General features: G+C 40.8%; 1 protein-coding gene across 2 annotated transcripts; it reads left to right on the top strand.

The window, feature by feature from the left end:
• Positions 1 to 918: 918 nt before the first annotated feature.
• On the top strand, positions 919 to 22,197 carry zbtb10 (zinc finger and BTB domain containing 10). 2 transcript variants are annotated; one of them, XM_015026651.1, is made up of 5 exons: positions 920 to 1,900; positions 9,863 to 10,895; positions 17,688 to 17,753; positions 19,623 to 19,798; positions 21,234 to 22,197. In XM_015026651.1, the coding sequence occupies exons 1-5, from the start codon at positions 1,220 to 1,222 to the stop codon at positions 21,513 to 21,515; spliced, it is 2,238 nt and encodes a 745-aa protein (XP_014882137.1). In that variant the 5' UTR covers positions 920 to 1,219; the 3' UTR covers positions 21,516 to 22,197. The 2 variants fall into 2 exon arrangements, with proteins under 2 accessions (XP_014882146.1, XP_014882137.1); XM_015026660.1 differs by lacking the exon at positions 17,688 to 17,753 and having other exon boundaries at positions 919 to 1,900.
• The last annotated feature ends 1,061 nt before the right edge of the window (positions 22,198 to 23,258 follow it).

Here is a 23,258-nt window from a genome sequence, read left to right as displayed (position 1 = left end):
ATGTCAATGTATAAAATATCTCCAAAATGAAAACACTTTTCCAAATATATTTTAATATTTTGTATTTATATTAAACATACACATTTTATATTTTTTTCTATAAGCTATTACTTATAACGACATATGTTGATATATTACCCCAATAATAACAATAATTATAATTATGATAATAATTAAAGACAGTGGATGAATTGTCAATAATAATAATAATATTGTTGTAATTTTATGACTATATGGACACTTATTTTCTAGTTACACAATTATCTCAAGCCATTAAAACTCCAATAAATAAATAAAAAGCTAAAGTTATTTGATTTATTATTATGTGTTTTATTAAACTGATATAAAATCACTTTATATGCACCTTAACTAGCAATAGCTGTATGTAATTATAATTTTATTGGTCAGAAACAGGAATAAATAAAGACTAAAGTGGTCATGTGTAGTGTCATTAGTGTCATCAACAGTATAAAAAGAAAATCAATAAATGTGATCAATTTAGAATTAAAATTGCCAAGCTTCTCTCATGAATATATATATATATATATATATATTAGCATTTAATTAATATTTATTCAAGAATACCAGAGAAGAATAAATTTGTTAGAATAGCATTATTATTATTATTATTATTATTATTATTATTATTATTATTATTATTATTATTATTATTAAAACGTACACTTCCCGGTTAATGTATTCCTGTAGAAGTCATATGACCATTGTGGTCACAATGCTTTAAGCTAAAGAGGGGAACACATGTCGGCATTTATAGACCGAAAAAAAAAAAAAAAAGCAAAGTCAAAAGATGAAAAGCACGCGGAAAATGGGTGCAGCCTTAAAATACAAAGGACCCCTTGCAGATCAACAGCACCCCCATCTCCCTTTAAAGCCGTCCCCCTTCCTCCCCCCTTCCCTCTCTGTCTCTCCAGCCTCCCCCCGCTCTGGTCGAGGTGCATTGTGGGGAGGAAAGTCGTTGCCATTCGACCTCTGCGGGGCCTGCGCGGACGCAGCGAGAACCCTGAAATTCATTATGCGTTTAAAACCTTTATTTATTTCCGCATAACCTACATACTCTCACCGGGAGGGCCAGGCAGGGGAAAGAAACGACGGCGGGCCATCTCTTTCGGGGAAAGACATCGCTTTTAAATTCACTGTTTATTCGCTGGAGGGTAGACTCTGTTGGGAAAGTGAAGATAGTAATATTTATAAAGAAAAAATGTCCGGTGAGAGAAATCGCAGGTCTCTGGCTTTCCGAGGAGGTGGATCAGCTGGGTTAACGGGCTCCAGCGGCATCGGCGGGGGGAACTGTAACAGCTGGGAGGCCCCGGCCTGTCAAGACCGACATTTTAACGGGAATAGGCCGGATCAAGAGGAGGACAGGGATCTGGGGGCGAAGGGACCGTCGCAGAAGAGAGTGGAGGGCGCTGGGTCTGTCAGCGACAGCACGGAGCCCGAGGCGGAGGAGGAAGAGGACCCGGAAGGGGGCAGCTGTGCAGCCGGGGACGGGGACGATCGTGCGGGCTCGGTTGAAGGAGACGACGGGTGTAGGGAGGGGAATAGCTGGACAGCGGGGAACGGTCCCACCAACAACACTGAAGAAGGACAAGAGTGTCGGGGCGTTGCGAAGGGAGGCGAAACTGGTTCCAGGAAATCTGGGGTAGAGATGAGACCGCAGACCCTGCTTCAGAAACACTCACGGTTCCACGCTTCGTGGCTGCAAGAATTCCCATGGCTCAAATTCTGCCAAGAGACGGGACTCATGTCCTGTTCTTGGTGCCACAACATTGCCACTAAAAACAGCGACGAGCTCGTCAAAGGGAGCCGAAACTACAAGCGGGCCTTGCTGCTGAGACATCACCTGTCTTCCGAGCACGGTAGAAATGACCCCACCAAACAGGTAACGTTAGCTGGCTCCGCTTCCGTTTACCTACGTAACATGAAATACCAGTCAGACAACTGTTAAACTATCATTTCTTTACTTGTTTTATCGTTGTTTTTTTACGTTGAAGAACTTAAAATATAAAGCTAAGGCGAAAATTGGCTTTTACCTAAGCTTCCCAATCCCTCCCCCTGGCTAATTAGTTAGCTCCAGCCTTCTAGCTTTAGCTAACAGCTAGCATAGCTTTCTAGCCGCTTAAGGCGTTGCTGTCAAGCTAAAGGTAGATGGTCATTAACGGTGGTGAGGTGCTCCCATAACAGTGAGTCACTTAAAGATGGTTTTAAGAAAACATTTCAAGGTTTAAAATGAACTGTCCCTTCAGATATCAGAGTAATTACACCTGCTTCTGTTTGACACCTGCTACACCAAGAGGTTGAGTCTCAGAATGCATCGTTAAAGCAGCACTTTGATTCACAAATGTATGGCAGTAATTGTGTCATATAGAATTTAGTACTATTGTATTGGCTCTTGTGTTGATTGCTAGCTTGCCTAGAGGTCAAACAATGGCAAGGGCTCGACCCTGACAGCCTTTGGGGAACCGCACCCCTTACCCAACCCCCCGCCTCTCATGCTAACTCCACTGCCTTGCAGTCACGGGTGACCTTTGGCGCATTTCTTCCTCCACCAACCTCCTCCTACTCCTCCCTTCAGGGAGCTAAATTAGAGGCATTGTGCGAGAATGACCCCCCAAAATCCATAGATGGTGTCACTTGCAAGGCTGAACAAGAGGCTGGGAGTAAATCATGCTGGCTGGAGCCTGACAACTTGCTTTGCCCACAGGCGACCTTGCAACAGGGAAGAATCAGTGAAATAGATGTTTGTAATCAAGTAGCACAGCATCACCTGAATCATCTTATATCTATACAACTGGACTTTTTGCCTACCGTTTATGGAAATCATTAGAGATGCATTGATCAAGCTTTCAATGACATTACCAGCTTGTTTTCTTTGAAACAATAAATGTAGGAAGAGGTGAATTTCTGATGCGACTACTGTAGTCAAATATATTATTGGGTATGCAAAATGTGAAAGGCTCTGGCTCAGTTTGCCTTTTTGCCATTGGTACCCCAACTTCATAACCAGCATTATAGCTCTGCTCCTGTAAATATTGTTCTGAATGAATTGACATGATCGTAAATATTGCTAGAAGGTCATATAAAATCTTGATTAATTTGTTTTTATTTGAAAAATGTTGAATCCATACCTGGTTGAATCCATACCTCTCATAACCACACTTCCTCACAAGTTGATTCAGAAACAAAAATCTTAAAAGTCTTGTGTGCAGGTAAAAATGGACAACAATAAACATAAACAACTCCCTCACACAAAAATGCTTGCATGGAGTTCGCCATTCCAATTTATTATTATTATTATTATTATTATTATTATAACAACCATCTACTCACTGACTTTGCAATGACTTCTTTTTTATATCAGGCTATAAAAATTACTGACCATAAGGGTGAGGGAGGTAGACGGGAATTGTCAGTATCGTCATTTGAATGTTGTTAAAGAAAGTCAAGACGCTTTAATAGTGTAAGTATTTATTTGCTGATATGCATGAGGTCTTTTTATTGGTTTTCTTAATTTTATCAGAGCGGAGGCAACACATCTACAGCAGATTTGTTTGTGATGTCCGTATAAACAAACTGCTCGGCTTGAAACACTGATTCACCGATTAGTGCCCACATTTTCTGTTCCTTAATCATGGTCGCATACAGCCTCATGTACTGGCCTGAGCTGTCAGGAGAATTAAGAACAGGGTCCTATTTGACTCTAATTTGTGAGCAGAGAGGATTTCACTACTACATTTAGTTCCCTTCCTTTGTACACGCAGTTGCTAATCAGAATTACTTAAAGTCATCCACTAACTTGTACACATCTCTAATTGGTAAGGAGAGCAGTAGGAGTGGATTAGGGGCTTGGTGTGGCTTTTCCCTAGCAACAAGGACCCCAGACACCACTAAGGAGGCTGTTTGAGCTACAAAGTCCCGTTTCTGTGTTTAGTTTGTATGTACAACTTGGTTAGCTGTGTACAGTTATTTATTTCAGATCTGTGTTCTTCAGTTCAGAGCTTTCATAGGGCCGCTTCTTGAATATGATAATAGAAGTCGTAAAGCTTTGTGAAGCAGCACATTAAAGGCGTTATGAGACGATGTCTTGTTCTCGTCACTCATTCCTGATGTTAGTCAGGCCTCTGCTGCATTTGTTAAAGCTAACTCAATTAGCCTCGGTACACCCGGGCAGCTGTAGTAAATGTGGGTATCCTCAGAAAAAAAGGGGGCTGTTGTTCTTGATTCTCTCCGTGCTGTCTTATGCTTCCTATGCTACTTCTCTCTGGTGAGAAGTTACAGCAGGATGAAAGTAGACCTTGGGTGTCTGAAATCAAATGTTTTGATCTTAAATGTTGAACAGGCAACAGTTGAGAATTTTGTTACAGTTCCCAACAGTTCCCATTTTGTTTTATATGCATAATGTCATGATGTACTGATGTACTGTTGCCTCATTTTTCCTCAGAAGAGTAATCAAGTATGTGTCAATCCTATGCCAGTGCCCACTGCTCACAGACCTATGCGTTATCGCCTTCTATTTAAACTCTTTAAGCCGAGCTATGACTGTGTTTCCATTTCTACCATATGAAACAAAGATGCATTGAATTGTCACTTGAAACTTGTTCCAGTCCTATACAACTGTTCTCTCCTTTCATTCTCCGTTTTTTTTCCCTTTTGTGTCACTGTCATGCTTTTCTTTACGTTGTTACTAAACAGACAATTAATGAAATATGCTATGTTGGAATAAAAAAAAAAATTATTTATCACAGCTTAGCCGATGCCTATCTTTTTCTTGATCTTAGTGTGAAATGAGATCATCACAGTTAATTCTCAGACAGGAAATTAAGATATTTTCAGAACTGTTAAGTAATTTTCAACCCCCCCCTCCCTAAATTTGGTTATGACAAACGCTTACTCATAATTGCAGCGTCTCCCCAAATGGGGAAGGAGACACACCCGGTGGAGACTAGCAGATAGATGGGATGTTTATTGGGGGCCACAGGTCAGGGGGAATGGGTGGGGTGAAGCCAGAGGGAGAATTCTTCTTGCTAAAAACCCCCTTTCTTGTGGCACCCCCACCATAGCTGTTTAGCATTGTCAGTACGCAGGGAGACACTCAGAGCAGCCCTCCCACACCTTGGGCCAAATGCACACTGCGATATTGTTCTAGCATCTAAGGGACAGACGGGCCGGGCGAGGAGGAGGGGCCAGGCGTAGCGGAGGACGCAGTAGCATTAGGCAAAGTTCGGTGGAGATGGCCTCTGGGCTGGGCTGGTCATGGGACGGGGTGGATGCTGGGTGGGTGGGGGTACGGGTGTGCATTAAAGGTAAACAAAAGTGACTCCAGTGGGTCTTTATGTTGCATGAAGACAGGAGTCGCATCACGTGGTTTTGTTCATGGTGAGTGTCTAAAGGTTTTTTCATGCATCTGCTGGCCTTGGTACTTTGTGGTTTGTTTGGGTTTGTGGTTTTTGAAGTTGTAAATTTCTTGAGTGCTGATGCACTACATTGCTAAGCTTGACTTTAAAGCCATCTTGATTCATTTAATGCACCTGTAAATCACTAGATTTTTGGCAGCATACATTTGGCTTTGCAAACTTTTCTTTTTGACCTACATCAAAGGACTTGTCTTGCCCATCTCCTCTTGGTTTCTGTTCACCTTTTACAATCTCTGGAACGAATAAGGACTTGGCAGAGGTTGATGTTGTCCCTCAATTCTCTCTTGGCTTAGTTAGGTTTTGCCTCCAGCATCTGCTGCACAGGATTGGTCTGCTGGACTCTGTAGCTCTCAGCTCATACGTGGCACATCTGGAGAAGGGATGCTGCCGCTGATGAGGCCAGGATGAAGCAACCTATCCAGCACCCGGATAGTTGGAATTTTAACGTTCAAACAGAGAAAATCTGTGGGAAGTTAAAAGTTGTAGGTGCAGAGACCTGCAAAAAGATCTCCCATCTTTTAGGTTATATTTTCCTGTTGCTATATGATTGGTTAAAAGCTTGTCAAATCAAGAGAAGAAGTCAAAATGGTAACCTCCAACAAGTACAATTTAACTCAAAAGGCTGTGTGGCTCTTCTTGATTTACTCGTGACAAATTTCTGATCTCTTGTTTTTGTAAACGTTTGGCCCGCCAGAATCAGGTTTTAGCAGATTATATTTTCTCGTTTGGAACTAAAATTGGATAGTTAAAGATGCATCTGCTGTGAGTAGCCAATAATTATTTTTGATTTGGAGCAGAAGCAACACATTGTTTTAGGAAAAATATAATTTTTTTTAAAAAACATGAACATAATAAATAGGACTTTGTTTTTACATGCTTCATACTTGTAGCATCTTATATTAGTGATAGAAACGGATTTGAGCAGTATTTCTTCTTACATTCTTTGCACTGCATGATAATGAGCTCCTGCCCTGAAGAAGGCTGACACCCACTTATCTCTACTCTGAGGTTTTCAAACATCTGCTAACATTTCTAAATTCATTATGTGTGACTATGGTCATTTTGGACATATTTTCACAAACCTTTGTGATATGTGATGATAAGAGTGACCTACAAATTTTTCCATGTAGTCACAATCCCACAAAAATAATTTTGCTCTAAAAGCAAAAGAAATGACCACCAAGCCTATTTCTTTACAACTGTCCTCCACTTGTTGCATCTCAGCTACCATTAAGTTCATTTTTAAAAACCACACTGATACTGAAGATGGCTGACTTTCTTCTTCCCACAGTAACAACTTCCCCATGGAAGAGGGTTATTGATGCCTGTAGTCTTAGCCTTTTCATACGGTGCATTTACTAATCAGATAAAAATCTTATTTTTAGTTCCTGACTGGCCAGGCAAGCTGCAATATTGCCCACTTGTGTTTACCAGCTGATCTCTGTGCACCTTCACTTTACCACGCAAATACATTCAACCTTAGTACTCAGCAGGGTGGATGTACCCCTCCAGAGGCTTTGATGTGTACATCATGGACTAATTTCTCATCCTCCCTGCTCAACCTCTTAGACTCACCCACATGCACCACGACTCTTTTCTCCATTTGTCAGTGGGAGCTGCTGTGTAATAAGAGAGTTGAGTGCCAAGCCTTTTTACAAAGGCCCACAGTGAGTGGACAATCAGCCTCGGGGAGAGCACAGGCTATTGTGAATGCTAAAATGGGGTGACCCGACAACTCCTTCTCTATTGCGCTGGCTTTCTGTCCCCCTTTGCTCCACATCGTCTCCTCAGCCTGTGTTTTTTTTTTTTTTTTTTTCCACGCCGCTCAGGTTTTCGCTCTCTCAATCCCCGTCCTTTAGTTCACGTCGTTAATCTGCGCACCAATAATTCTCATCGCTCTCCTTTTACCTTATTTTGTCATCTGTGTGTGACATGTTTATTTTTCTCCCACAAACCCTTGCAATCGTTGTCTCTTAATAGTTTCTTTGCATTCTTTTTAATTATTTATTTATTTTTTATATCTACCACCCAACCTCCACTCACTCCATCTCTCCCTCATTCTGCCTCTCATTTTATTCTATCCCATCTCGCTCCATCTCTCTACCCCCCCCCCCTCCAGCTGTGGCAGAGGATGATAAACCCCCCTCACCCTCCCATACAGCCCTCTGTGCCCAGGCTGCCCTGGACAAGAGCTGCAGTGTGGAGGGAGTGGGGGGTAGGTGGGGGCTGGGTGGGGACCTCTGAGAAATGGATTTAATCTGAATTACCCGGTCCGAAGCCCCAGCTGTGTGTACGTGTGGGCAGCCTGACTCCAACCCGTGCGTGCACACGCGAGCGTGCGAGGCAGAGATGGTGGTGGGTGGGGGCAAAAATGCAGGGCCAGAGCAATGTGAATTATTCTGGATTAGGACATCTGCTGTGCAATTCGAAAATGAGCCAGAGATCTACGCTCTGCTTGTGTGTGTTATGTCGGAGGGGTGGGGGGGGGAAGCCCAAAACAAAACAAAAAGCACCTTTATGCTCTTCAGCATTTAAAAACGTTTCTCTATTGTTATACCGGGACGCTTAAAGGGCTCACCTCAGCCCAGCCTTTTGTGGGTTATAATGATGTATTTACTGAGCATGTGCATGTATGTGTACACTGTCTTCTGCTCCCTGTCATGCTGGCTCTTTGCCCTCCCCCTCCCTGCTGTATGAATACCCGGGTGAGTGGGATGTTGCAGAGTAGGTCTATGCTTTGCCAGTTCTCCTCCCATTCAACAGGCAGGTTGTGTTCTTGTATCTAATGCGTGTATATTAACTGACTTGTATATGCAAACGACAAAAGAAAAAAGTAATTTAGGAGCTGAAGAAGTAAAAGCTCAAATATTTATTGAACTCAGCCTGATATTTCCCAAGAGATTGATCCTTATTACCACCTTAACCCTGTTCTCTCACTTGCTTCGCTAAATTCAGCGAGTCTGTACATGTTCCCTGGTATTTTGGGAAACTTATTAAAATATTTATTGACGCGTACGTACCTGAAAGACCTGACGTACGAGCAAACGGCAGGTTGTCTGTTACATAACTGCTTAATAAAGTCTTTCGTTGCATGTTTTTTTTATCTGTCGTTATGAGGTTAAAGTTTGTTTGAGGAAACAATTTGATTATATGGCTGTTTACGAGCAAGCCTTAAGTAATGTCTTTCGCTGCCTCATTCCTACCTGCCCCCCTCTTAACAGTAGCCTGTTGAACCTGTTTCACCTCTTTGAGGCAGGTGCAGTGGTGTCACACAGAGAGTCAAGGGGATGTGTGTGCATGTTTCCACTGTATATAAACAGACGGATGAAACCTGTTTGTGTGTCTGAATTTGTGCGAAAGTTGAGTAAGGTGTAGCAAGACGCGTACACGGTGTCAGAGAAGGAAATACTCAAGATTAAGATCACGAGAGCAATATAGTTTAACTATTTTTTTCTTAGAAAAAAAAATCCCCCTTTTTTAACAAATAGAAATTTTACAATAAGTGATTACTATTTAATATGTCGCTCTAGTTTAAACTGTTGCCACAAACAAAGGGTTGTATATCATAACTGAGTGTTGCTAAGTCAAATTGTTAAATTTAATAATGTAAAGTTTAGATGTAAAAGTATTAAATACCTTAAAATTTCCCATATTATGTCTATCATTTCACTCTGTTATGTCTTAAATTTATGATTCTACCATTAATTTATTTGTTTTTATTTTGTTTTTGAGAAACATACTTCATTCTTTGTGTTTTAGCCATGGTTCTAGTTCAGCTCAATTTTTTCTTGTTACTTTTTCTGCAACCTTCTCCTTCCTCATAGGAGAACGCAAATGTAACAAATTTTGGTTTGAAGCATTTGGCCCAAACCAGTCGTAAGTCAGTGTTATGAAGCTTACTGAAGTCTTTTTTTTTTCCGTGAAGATTTAAAGTCCAGTAACAAATGTGTAAATGCAGGATAAAAGCAAGTTATAAAGTTACCAAGTTATTCTTTTGTCATTATTGCAAGTTTTCATTTTTTATCGCAGGTGTTTTAATTCTCTGAAACTTGCAGAAGCTCTTTGAAGGGCTTTTGTAAAAATCCAAAAATAATTTAATGGACATACCTAAACCTGGTATTTTGACACTGAACGGCGATTCATTTAAAATTCATTTGGAGATTTTATGAAACCTTTTCATATGACGTCTCATACATAGATTCAGGGTGTCAAATATAACGGACACACCTTCCTGTCTGGGGATTATAACAATACTCATTCCTTGAGACCAACTTGCATGCTAGTAGGAAACATGCAAGTTTCATGGTTGGACTACATTGTGAGGCAACATGTTTCTATTTAATACCATGAGATTTTGCATATGTTGTTTTTTTGTTTGTTTTTTTTCCCCCCCACTAATGTTTTGTTTTCTTCTCCCTTTTTGCTATAAGGAGACTGTGAGACCATCGGACAACACCAGCCCCTCCACTAACTGCTCAGAGGACGACTACCGCAACAAGCCCAATGAAAACTCCTACTGTTACCAGCTACTACAAGAGTTGGACAAACAGCGCAAAAGTGGCATCCTCTGTGATGTGAACATAGTTGTCTCAGGCCAGGTGTTCCGCGCACACAAGAACATCCTGGTGGCGGGCAGCCGCTACTTCAAGACTCTCTACTGTCTGACCAAGAGCGAGGCGCAGGACCAAGCCACTGTCACACACCTTGATATTGCTGCCGTGCAGGGCTTCTCGGTCATCCTCGACTTTCTCTACTCCGGAAATTTGCTGCTCACAAGCCAAAATGCCATTGAGGTGATGACCGTTGCGAGTTACCTCCAAATGACGGAGGTCGTACAGTCGTGCAGGGCTTTCATAAAAGACGCCCTGAATATCAGCATTAAGCAAGAGGCTCCTGATTCGGTGGTGGTGGACTACAACAAGAGGCAGACGGTGGCCAAGGAGGGACAGAGAGGGCTGGACCGGAAACCAAGCAACTTTTGGGCCACGAGTATCCTGTCCAAGCTGTCAATCAAGGCAAGCGGCAACCAAGGAAAGGATGCAATTGAAGAAGATGATGTTAATGGCAGGGTAAAGGAGGAAACCAGTGACATAGAGGTGACGGCGGCCGGGGTCGAGGGCTGTGCCCTTGTGACCCCTGGGGCGTCTGGTAACTGGACCCACCACAATGAAACCTCATCTGACTCAGCAGAGACCAATGACATGCGGGCGGCAAACAGCCAGACGCAGGTCTTCGTCTGGAACGAGCCGGTCGCGGGGGGCACCGCGGCAGCGCCTGCCGCAATAAAGCGAGAGGCGACGGACGCTGCCGCGGGAAGCGGGCGGCGAAAAAAGCAGACCACCACAAGGCGATTCGTCTACAACTTCCAGCCAGAGCCCGAAGAAGGATTCGATGAAGGGATGTTCATCCAGCCGTCGGCCTCCTACCCCAGAGAGGACTTCTCCTCACTCTCAGAAAATGCTGGTAAGGCGTACATTGGAGATCTAGAAAGCATTTCCTCGTGTTTACTGTTGTCATTTCACAACTCTGATTGAGATATAGCCTGAGTGCGATTATAATGTGAAGATTATACACTGTTAAGCCATAACCATGTGATTACACATCTAATATTGAGTAGGTCAAAGTAGCATTGAGCTGTATGACTCAACAAGGCGTCTGTATGGTATCTGCCTCCAAAGTTGTCATCAGTTCCTTCAGCTCTGTCAAAGCTCTAAAGTGGGGATTTGATGAATTATACTTGTTTAATTAATGATTTGTTGGATTAAACTTTGTTTATCCTAAAACCAAAAAACCCAAACAGACTCTCATCAATTTGAATAAAAACATTAGATTAATCATTTCAGCTTCTTTTGTTGATCTTGTGTCCATTGTCAGTAACTTTGGAATTTTACAAGCCTAAATCTGGGGGGGGGGAATTAAAAATCAAACATATTTGAGTTTCTACAGCTTATTTTGTTTATCGTATAAAACTTAAATTTCTGAAATAATGTTTCCATTACATCCTTCATCCTTGATTTTCCCATTAAACAACTTGAGTTACTGCACTTTGTTGGATTAAGAGTCTGAAAATTAGAAATGTTTTGCTCTTTGTCATATCAATAAATGGCATAAATCTTATCAACGAGTGGAACTGCTCCGATTGCATATCAGTGGGCCTTGACTTTCTTCCCCGTGTTATCGGTTTCACCAGTTGTCTTACCTTGGATCACAGTAGCTTAATCTTTTTACATAAATTACTCTTTATTTTTACTTCTTTCAACACACGAACCTCGACAGCAGGTTGCTCGCTTGTTGTTTAATACGTCAGACCCGCTGCCACTATGATGACAACAGTTTGTTTTTCACAAGTTTGTTTGTTGTCACAATGTTATGGCTGATCTGTGAATGAGAAGCTGTGGATAGAGACAGCAGGGAAGGGAGGGCATTCAGTTTAACGTGCTTTGCATATGTAAGTAGCCTCTAGCACATAAGCTTCTAGTACCTAAAGATTAACAATGGACAGGGTCACAGGAGGGTCAGAGAAGAACTTCATATAGAGACCAATTGTAATAACTTTTCAAACTGACCTGTTTTGTGGATCTTTTTTGGGGGGGGGGGCTGCAGATGATGCAAGAATTTCTGAGATGTTTCAGGAATGTAGGGATATAAATAATCAGTCGATGCGTTTGGGGGTTTTCTAGCTAGAGCGGCTGGAGTTTAGCCATAAAAGTTCATGTTAGGAATTTCTGCTCCTACTCTGTCACAGTGTGCTTCCTATTTACTTGAGTGATGCGTTGAGATTGATTCTGCAAACATGGTCAGGGGCTTTAAAGAGAGCAAGTTCCTGTGTCCAGCAGTGACGTTACCAAATTAGCTAGTTGTTTATCTGCCATATGCTTCATTAACTCTCCTGGCTCATCTACCGTTTCTACTTTCCATTGACCGGTTTTGTAAAAAAAAAAAAAAAAAATACTTATATTTACTTATTTTGAATTGGATATTATTGTATATCAGGACTTTTCTTATGGAATTTATTCTGATTGGAGTTATTACTGCTCTCAAAGTAACTAATAACATGTGATATCAACTTTTTTCTCTTATAAACTGCCATTGTTCATTGCAGAATAATTGTAAAAGTTTGACTCAAACATAGCTAATCAGTACTTGTATTCAGCCATAAAGAACTGCAGTGTCTTGCAAAAGTATTCCCACGCCTGACTTGTTCATTTGCTGGGACTTTTTGCGATAAAGCAACACAAAGTAGTGCATATTTCTGTAATGGTAGAAAAATCTTACAAGGTTTTGAACTTTTTTTTTTTAATATAAAAATCTTGGTGATAATCTGAAAAGTGTGGCCTGCATTTAATTTATCAGTGTCCCAAGCTTTGAACCTCTGCTAATCGATCATCAGAAAATAAAAGTAAGGCACCACTGGAGACCTACCAGGACATGACGTTCCATGTAAACAGGCTGGGCAGAGGGAGCAGAGATTATCCCTGCTGACAGGACCGCTACAAGTTGGTCTGGATAAAAAAAATTAAAAAAAAGAACATTGTTGAAAAAAGTTTTCCAAAAGACGCGTAGAGGCACAACAAACTTCAAGGAAGGGACTCTGGTTATGAGAAATTGAACTTTTTCAGTCTACAGGTGAAATACTTGTTTCATTGTGGTGAAGTGTGGTAGTAGCAGCATCATGCTGTGGATTACTCCTTTCAGCACATAGACTCTCCTCCAGTTTAACTGAGCTTGGGAAATTTTGCAAAAAAGAATTGGCAAAAAATTTCCATCTGTCCATGTGCAGATTGGGCGGGCTCAATACGACACGCTTTTCCCAAAATGTTTTTAAAAACCACGGATTTACTGTCCACTTCACAAATACACTACTTTGTCACGTAAAATAGAATACTGAAATGTGTTTTAAAACTGCAAAATGTGGAAAACTTCAAAGCAAGACACTGTATGTCTTTAGACGTTTGCTGGGTTTTTTCATCCTCACAAGTCTTCCAGCTGCCCTGTCTTCAAGTTTAGGCCTTTTTGGGTGACAAAATTGTTCTTTTCCCATCGTTTTGTCAGTTTGCCTCTTCCTCCTCCCCTCCTAAATCTCTTAATCTGTACATTGCTCTACTCATTGTTCCCTGCATGTGTATCCAGTGCTGTGCTTTTGATAATCTCCTGGCTCAAACCACCTCCTTTTGCTGGTCCCATTTAGCCCATAATGATATCATATATTAGGTGAAGTGGTATAGACAAGCGGAGGAGATGTGTGTGTGTGTGTGTGTGTGTGTGTGTGTGTGTGTCAGAAAGGCTGTGCAGAAATGGAGAACTGCTTTCAGTGTGTTTGAGAGCAAAGGCCTCCCTGATGTAGGATAATGAAGGAAGCAGGGGAAACTGTTGCTCCCCCAGGCCTTCCTAAATGCACTTGAATGCTCTTAGTGCCTCCAGCTCCTCCTATGCGTGTGCATGAAGAAGTCCAGTGTGTTGTAATGGTCTAGTGAAAACACCAGTAAAGTTTGCCAACTCCTCTGCTTTCTATTCTCTACACATCTTTGTTGCGCCGCTTTATTTACCCACCTGTGCTCGTTTTCCCAAAGAAAGCTACATGCTGGTTATCAAAGAAAAACGCGTCTCTTACATTTAGTTAATATTCTCAGATCTTGTTCAGTTTAAATATAGCCTCATGCTGGGAAGCTTAAACTCTGTAAGACACTCAACTATAGACGTAGATGGGGGTTTTTTTGTTTTCTCAAAAGGTGGTTTTGTTTTCAAAGTTGCAGAACTTATTTGCCACAGTCTTGAACATATGAAAGCAGGGTTGTAAAACAATTAGTGTTTAGAACCAAGAGATGATTTTAGAAAACTTTACTGGAGTGGTTTTATTTTTAGTATCAGAGGAGTGTCTGTTCTCCTTCTTTAAAGAGATAATTCTTTTTTTTTTTTTTTGAAGCAAGTCCTCTGGAGTTGTTTTCAGGAGTAATTCCTTTATGTGGAGTAGAAGGATCTGTATCTATGATGTGTTGATATTGACACTCCAAACTTCAACTATTTTTGCTGCTTTGAATGCTTACGATAGCTTCCGGTGTCAAAAACAAGCGTAAGTAGTAAGAGTGGGTCAGAGTTTGTGTGCGGGGTCACACGTTTGTTGTTTGTAGATCAAAACCTTTGAGTGGAAAGTGACATACCAGTTTCAGGCGTTATTTTGAGCGTACTCTATGTTTATAACTGAGACCCCTGGACATTTCCATCCCCATTTTGAAAATACGAGCACTTTTGATCATGCTTTTGGCTATACGTTGTATTCTGACACTGGTTATTGTTTCATACCCAAAGAGAACCAGTGATTTGTATTTGTTCAGTGTTGTTTATGCTGATGAATCATTTCTAGATCTGCAAAGAAAAATTAAGCTTTTAACATTAAAAATGAATGTATTTTTCTGTGGTTTGATTTTTGCCAGCTTTCTAAGAATCATTTTTGTCCCCTCGTCCCTGTAGTAGGTGGTGTTATTATCCAGTAGTGAAACATTTCATGTCAGGATGAACTGTCTTCCATTATCAAATAAAACACTTTACCACAGTGGAGGACAGTTTCTGCCAATCAAAACTCTTCGCAGCAAACAGTGTGTGCATAAAAAAAAAATGCAGTGATGATATAATGAATAAAATAATGTGTTTTGCAATATTGCAATTGTACCTACTGAATTTTTGTATTAAATAAGAAACCAGAGCAATCTTCTTGAAGTGTTATATGTTTTTTGACCCGGTTAGCGTTCACCCTTCCAGAATGTTAAAAAAAACCCCTGTAGTGCTGAACTATTCATTTAGATTTATCAATAAGTGGTCCCAGGGGTCTTTTTGCCAGCCACACTGTCATGTTGCTTTAAACAAGATAAGTGTGACCCTACTCGGCGTGTAAAAACACCCACACACTCTCTGTGGGGATTTTGTTAAGCTCGATCAAAGACGTTGAAGCGTATCGTATATTTGCCGTGACGGTTAGCTCACAGCAATGTAACATGTGGTAATATTTGTTTTTCTCACTTTCCCCTCATGCAAAGGGTAGGTAACCTTCTGTCTAGACCCATACATTGGTGATAAAAAAGACTTGAAGGCTCAGTAGTACTCAACATGCATGTGGAGTACTTGTAACCCACTTAATGCTGTTTTTCAACCCAGTTGTCCTGTCCCATTTATAGACATCACGTTACTTGTTTGTGACAGCATTTCCCTCTCTCTCTCCTTCTCTCTCGATCTCTCTAGTTTTCTGTTGCAAACAGAGCCCATTTATTTATTCCTACTGTAGAGCAGTCTCATGTTGTCTTAAAATGACTGAGAATACATAAAGTTGTGTGGATGTATCGTCCCTTCTATTGACGGTGAAAACTGTTCACTGAATCTGATTGCTAAAGCTAAATAGCCCGGATGCGTGCTTCCATCTGAACCTGTGAGTATTTGTGCAGCGATGTTAGTCGTCCCAGTTTCCCACAGTGATGTCACAATTTGGGCTTTCATTTGTGGCTTCAGTTTGTTCTGCGCTGCCAGGCCCTCAGGATGGAAACACAGTGGCCTGAATGATGGCATTCTTTCTGATGGCATTCTTTCTGCAGCTTTAAATGCTATTTTTTATTTTTTTTACCGTTAACACCAACCCTCACACAGTTACATCAGACAGAACACCANCAGCAGNCTGAGNGCATTCTCCACACTTCTTTGTTTGTTTCTTTCACGTTTTAAGAAAGGGAGGGGAAAAATACCAGTCCTGTCAATTGATTAAAAAAAAAAAAAAAATCAAGTTAATCACCCTAGTGCTGTAATTAATCACTGTGAAACATAGAAATTTTCAAAACCTGTTAAATGTTTTATTGACTCGAACCAAACATCTCAGTTCTCCAGGTTCTCTTACAAGAAATCGTTTTGTTTGAAACAAAATCTAGAAATGTTAACTATCAACTGGTTGTTTTTTTGGTGGAAGGTTCTTCACTGTTCCAATAAGTAAGCTACCTTAGTTTTTACCAAACATCCATCATGATGAGTTTTTCTTTGTTTATCTTTTATTTTTAAGAATTTTTTTGTGCTCTTGCGGCTTTCATTTTGACAGTAATCTGAAACATAGGGACGAAAAACACACAGCAAAGGAGCAGAGGGCAGGATTCAAACTCTGGTGCGAGTCAGGCTGGTGCGTTCAGTGGCAAATTTTGCTGCTCCACCACCAGCCTGCCTCTCCTTGCTCATATTTTCACTCACATTTGTGAGCGCAGTACAAAACCGTGTAACGTGCCGCTTTGAACTAGGTAACCTTCTGCAGGATAGAGGCTTTTAGGTCAAAATTGCTTAAACTTTTTGGATTAATCGCACGCATTAACATACGACAGCGCTAGAAAATATGAACCTGGCTGTAATGATTACGCTAGATCTTCATAGAGGCATATCCAGATGATATTCTCATATTTGTTTTCAATTAGGTTCTGCGTCTTTTGAAGTTTTACCTCCCAAAATAACACACAGCAGTGAGTTTAGAGTCGCACTGTAGCGTTTAAAAACAAGCACAGCTACGAGTGCTTTACAGGATTAAAGTACTTTACTGTCACTGGCTGCTGCTCTCGCTGAGCGCTCCGACAGCACACAGCCAGCAGGTTCTTCTGTCTGCTCCAAGCAGGGCTGTTGGATTGTTTTAAAATGATTGTATCTGCACAGGCACATAGAGCAGGTGGGCATTTGCATGAACACCAGCCTCTAAAGTGCACACACCCATGCAGAGTAACTATCCCCCCCCCACCCCCCACCGCGGTCCCAGAGAGGTGCAAAGCTGCCAGGGGCAGTCCCTTCATTTCCTAATCCACTCTAATGCACCAGGGCTGTCCTCACTATTCCAAATATTGACCCAGGGAGCATGAACGCACACACACACACACACTCACTCATAGGGGTGTGTCTTTAATGGGCTCTAAGCACTGATGCTTTAGGCAGGGTATACTCACACATCCACAGGTGCTTACAAAAGCGGAGTGTAAGACGAGCCGGTGTGAAGGCTCTACTCCGTCATCCTCTAATTAACCCCCACCATGCTGGAAACCTAGTTAGCTTGTTGCCGTCTTGGGAACCTCTGCTTTACATACAGTAGGCTTCTATGAGTGTCTGTTTGCCTCCTTTGTGTCGAGTGGGGGTGGCTGGCTGTGTACACAGAACATCGTGAGGTGTGCATCCCCCACAGGCTCTCACCCTCCTCTCCTCTCTCTCTCTCTTTCTCTCCTCCCCCTTGTTCCCCTCCTTCCCTTTTCCTAGAGCTGGCCAATCAGATCCAGTATAGCATCATGCAAGACTTACAGCAAGGGGAGTCCTGGGAGAATGGTAAGATGCCACTCTCTGGAGCACAGCTTAAACTGCCAACTAATTTAGTAAATAATGAAAGATTTTGTTAATGTGCTTCTTTTGAAAAAGGTTTGAGTCACACTTTTACACATAAATCCTTTAAACCAGGCTTTATACGTGTAATTGATTCACCTGAAGAGGATTTTTTTTTTTTTCCAACTAATGACGAGGTGTTTTCTCAGGGGAAACATGTCCTCAAGTGCATTGTTGGTTGTTACAGCAGAGCAAACAGGAACAGTGAAGCGTGAGCCTTTTCTTTCTGCCTAATGGTGTTAGAATGATCACACAATGCACAGGTGAAGCAAAAAAAAAAAAAAATTCAAAGTCGTTGCAGTGCATGTCTTCTGAAAAGTGATGGGTGTATAAAAGCACCAGCATTGTCGGCTAATCCAGCTTTCCATTCACATTGGAATCCAGAACCGGATCCGGACATGACATCACACTGAACTAACCGGTGTTCCAGCTGCGAGTCACAATACTAGTGGGACTTATCTTTTGTTTTCTTTCATTGGCAAAACGGTTTAAAAGGATATTTTTTTCTGTGTTTTATGCAGTAAAAAAAAAATCAGATTTATCAAGATACAAACTTTCAGACATCCAACTTAACTGTTTGTTGCTCTCTCTTCTGCAAGAGCCATTTTTGATCTTTTAAGTCTTCCACGTAGTAGGAAAAACTTCCTACTTTTCCTTTCAGTCTGTTCAGTTCCCATTCCAGTTCACGTTTCTCCCAGCTACCAATTTGGAAATTGGGACTTCAGAGTTCAAACATAAAATGCTTGAAATGCCAACATGTTGCGACTTTTTATACAGAAAGACCGGATGTCGCATTAGTAGGGGTTCCCAGTAAAGTGACAGTCGGGCCGAAGCGTTGAGATTCAGACCGAGATAAAAACAGACAAAAGAGGAACAAACTGTACAGTGAGGGCAAACCAGAGCGACACAATTTAAGAAACGTTAACGCGACCCTTCAAGATCACCTCTTAGCGCCGCCGAGACAGCGAAGACATTGCAACTTTCCATGTAGCTTAAACAATCAGATTGCAGTTGATTCCTTCTTTTCAGCTGTTTAAAACCCACAGCCACACACACGAGGGGAATACACAGGTGACCTGCTTCTCATCAACCATCCCCCCTCCTCGCCCCTTGGCAAGCTACCTTAACAACGCCTCTGTTTTGCTCTCTCTGGCCTAAACAAAGGGCCCTGCCGTGTTGGCCCCTCTCTCCTAACAGGAAGACTATCACTGCAGCGTTTTCTGCAAATCCAGCTGGGGAAAGAAAAAAAAAAAAAAAAAGCATGCAAAATTAGAACATTTTTTATTAAATAAACATAATTATTACATAATAAACTGATGAAACTTGGTGTTGGTTAGAAATAAAAATTTGACTTTAGCTTGTGCATAATTCAGTATCTTTTATTGTGTTCAGTTATATCGAGCTTCATAATTAGCACTAGGCTGCAGTTCCTCTTTCCGTGTAGCACACTGGTTACGTAGCAACAGCAACACAGACGCTTTTAATGATTTCATTTGTGCCTTTGCAGTTTATCAGACTTCCATAGTTGGAGCAAATGATGTTGAATGCATCTTTTCAGTTTGTGTTTTTTTTTTTTTTTTTGCAGTAATGGTCACCGCATCTCTACTCTCAACTGATTTGATAAACAGGATATTGGTTCCTGACACACCCCCTTTCCTCATTAGGCCCTCGGATTGAAATGCAGCTTTTATGATAATAGTCTTGTTGCCTCTCAGCGTTATTGGTTGAAAGGAACTTCCCGATAACGCAAATTGAAGTTTCACGGACGGCGACTCTGGTTGATCGTCCTCTGCTGCTCTGCTTCTCTCTCCTCAGGCGAGGCCTCACACCTAGCCCTCAATAAGCTCAAGTGCCCCCACTGTAACTACATCGCCAAGCACCGCCGCACACTCAAGAGGCACCTGATCATCCACTCAGGTGTGCGCTCCTTCAGCTGCGACATCTGCGGCAAGCTGTTCACCCGCCGCGAGCACGTAAAGAGACATTCCCTGGTGAGTCATCACACGCACACTGAACCCCGCCCCCCGCTTCTCTCCTCCGTTTCGCCACCGGTCAGTGCGCATCCCCCGAACGCTGCCAAACCCTCCAGATTTTTGGCCTCTCACTTCATTCCACACCACCTTGTGTTCTGCGTCTGGCAGCTTTCCTTCAGGGAGTGAGTGCACAGGCAGAGTCTTTCAGACTCTTTATCAGTTCCCGTTGAAACAGGGAGTGAGGTAGGGTCACTCACAAAGTGGTACAAAAACGGATCGGTGCTCATAAGCCAAAAAGAAAAAAGGTAAAGATGATTGTTTCCAGGTATTAAATCTTGAACGAACAAACAAAGGCTCATCTGGATAATCCACAGAATTTAATAAGAAAAGACACTGTTATCTAAGCGTGGGCTGGTATGAGATTTTCCAAATATATCTTTGAATTAAAGGACCAGTTGTTGTAGTATAAAGGAATTCACACAATAATATAAAAAGAGACATAACCTGCAAAGATCCTTTTAGACAGGCTCTTTCCTGGGACGGGGCTGCATGCTTTGAGCTTATTGGTCACACTACAACAAAGTAGCCAAACCAGGAAGTGACTCTAATTGTATTACTGTGAAATCAGTTGACTTAATTGGCTTCTACCAGCTTGAGAATTTTTTTTTTTTTTTAATGCATCCCTGTAAATAATTAATCTTATCTCTCACTTCCCATTGATTCTTGACCAATCCGTTACCAGCAGAGCTTCTGTCGTTGGCCGCCTCAAAACCAATTGAGACCTTTATTATTGAAATAGTTTAAATGTTATGTATACAAACAGTGACTTTTTCCTGTTTTACAACTTAAAGTTTACAGAATTTCCAAGCTTTGATTTTCACATGTGATCATCAACAGACCAATCACAGAGTGTGTAACTGACTTTAAAACATGCAAAACAAGTAAAAGACAAAACCAGAACGATCACGAAAACCAGCAGTTTTGCACTTTACTTAAAATTTGCATTCATCTTTTTCTTGGAAGGGTAAATTTATAGAAACGATTACAATCCCAGACAAACGTAGATCTGCAGTGAACAGTGCGTCTACTTATTTTAAGTTTTATGAACATTTTAGAGAACAATAGACTTTCTGAGTCATTTCTTTAACTAAGGTTTTGTGCAACTGCCAATTTTTTTGCTTGCATTTGTGGAAAATTTCTATGTAGATACTTTAGTCTGCAGTATAAATTAGGGAAAGATCCAAATCTTTTGTCCTTTAATTGGTTTTACTGCGAATAAAATCTACACAGTTCATAGTAGGGCAGGATGTTGCTTTACCGATAACCATCGTTTTAAAATGGGGTTAGCTTAAAAATTGTCACAAATCGATCAGAACTCCAATAACTTTTTTTTTTCTTCTTTTTTTCTTTTTTTTTTTTTTTTGCAATCATCCCGCTTCATTTTTATTCTCAGGTGCACAAGAAAGACAAAAAATACAAATGCATGGTTTGCAAGAAGATCTTCATGCTTGCCGCCAGCGTCGGCATCCGTCACGGTTCGCGGCGCTACGGCGTGTGCGCCGACTGCGCCGACTCACACCAAGCCACTCAGGAGGGCCTGGAGGGCATGGAGTTTCCTCGCGACGACGACTTCGACGCCGAGGAAGTGGAGGGGGAGGAGGGGGAGGAGCCTACCGACAACGACCAATCAAACTGGGGCGAGTGCAACGCCACCGCCGCTCCAGACGAGGACTAAGAAATCTAAACAAGCTTGAGAAACAAATCTGAAAAAAAAAAAAAAAAAAAAAAAAGTTGATGTTTAATATATATATGTACACAAAACCTAGCTGGTAAACAATCAACTCCAAAGTGCTATCAAACCTCGAGGTTACTTAATTGTGCAAGTACACAACAAAGAGATGATTTTTTTTTTTTTTTAAGTCTTGTTAGTATGGGAACTCCAATATGTACAGATTTTATTATTATTATTATAATGTGTCCAACTCTGGGCCCAGCGCCTATAAGAGAATGATTCTAATGATGAATTATAAGATGAATCAGGTTTTTGGTGATGTATTTTTATTTCCTGTTTGTTTTTTCGAGGGTGCAAGTTGGGTGGGGTGTTGTAATTTTCTTTTTTTATTTTTTCGAGTTGAGGTAGGCTAATCATCTAAACAAAGAAATGTTAATTATTTAATTTATGAAAAGAGCTTATTATGGTCTTATTAAATGCAATTTTTTCTTTTTTTTCCTGTGTGCGCCAGCGACCTGAAAGTGTGTTGCTTGAGGCACACAGACGAAGAGCATTACTGTCCACAGGAAGAGTGATACTTGCTCTGCAGAGCTTGTTTAGACGCGCTAAATATTGTATTCGTTTCTGTTTTGTTTTTGTTTTTTTGTTTTTTTCCTATTTTCTTTCCCTGCAAAAATCTTGGAACCAAAAAATCTGTTTTGTGACTCTAATGTATCACAGCCATATTTATGATTAATTTAAAGAAAAAAAAAAAAGGGCTGTGATATTGTGCCAAACAGACCGCACACCAAGATTTAGCAGGAAACAAAAACTACTGAATATACTTAAAAAAAAAAAAGAAAAAAAAAGACAACATTGGGTTTGTTGTTTTAAATAGGGTGGGGAAATATAAAAAAAAAATTTAAAAAGAGGGGAAATGTTATTGCTAGCTTTATACAAATCACAGCGTCACAGTAACACTTTATTATTATTATTATTAAACAAAAGCATTTGTCTTTCACTTAAAGCTTGAATTTTTGCCAAATGATGAAACGTTTGGTGCTGTAATGCTTGTCGCAGAATACTGGACCTACAGGCTATATATGATGTTTATAATCATAAAAGCTTAAACTGACTCAGTTATGCATATATAATCAGCTTAATCTATAGAACACTGTTTTGCTACGGCGACTATCAGGTATGCTTTTGCCATCGTTTTGAAGCTTTTTATTTTTAATTTAACGCGCGCACACACATACCTTTTTTTTTTTTTTTTTTTTGCAAAACTACCAACTGTACTTGTGATCGCCATCTTGAGGACCTAAATGGACATCAATTACCTGTTTGTTTATGTTTGGTACTGAGGTTGAAAGCTAAAAGAGCATATATATATATATATATTTTCTAATCACTTGAACGTTGGTTTGTGATGGGGCGGGGCTAGAAACGTGCAGAAATTTATGACGCGTGATGTTTTGAGTCTAAAACAACTCCATTTTGCATTTGTTAAAGTCAACAGTTTAATTTGTCTTTTTGAGTGTGTGTGTGTTTTTTTTTGTTTTTTTTAGGTCTGCCAGGTAGAAAACACTTTGTTCCACATAAAGTGAAGCTCTATGGCGCCTCATAGACATGCACTTACTTTTCATGAAAATAGTTTTTCTTTTTATGTTTCTCTCCCCCAAAAGCGGGTCTGAATGGAACTATATAAAAACTGTTGTCTTTCTTCCAGTTGCATCTTTTTTTTTTTTTTAAATAGATGTCTTGTTT

Source organism: Poecilia latipinna, unplaced genomic scaffold (genome assembly GCF_001443285.1).
Source record: "Poecilia latipinna isolate Pla-1442-1.1 unplaced genomic scaffold, P_latipinna-1.0 Scaffold99, whole genome shotgun sequence".
NCBI classification, from domain to species: domain Eukaryota; kingdom Metazoa; phylum Chordata; class Actinopteri; order Cyprinodontiformes; family Poeciliidae; genus Poecilia; species Poecilia latipinna.
Note: the sequence above shows the minus strand (reverse complement) of the source record. Positions and strands in the feature narration are given on the sequence as shown.

Excerpts from the sequence above, each read along its gene's own strand:
- zbtb10 (XM_015026651.1), top strand. The coding sequence starts at position 1,220 with ATGTCCGGTGAGAGAAATCGCAGGTCTCTGGCTTTCCGAGGAGGTGGA. Across the intron at positions 1,901-9,862 it reads GAAATGACCCCACCAAACAG|GAGACTGTGAGACCATCGGA; the intron begins GTAACGTTAGCT and ends TTTTGCTATAAG. Across the intron at positions 10,896-17,687 it reads CTCACTCTCAGAAAATGCTG|AGCTGGCCAATCAGATCCAG; the intron begins GTAAGGCGTACA and ends CCCTTTTCCTAG.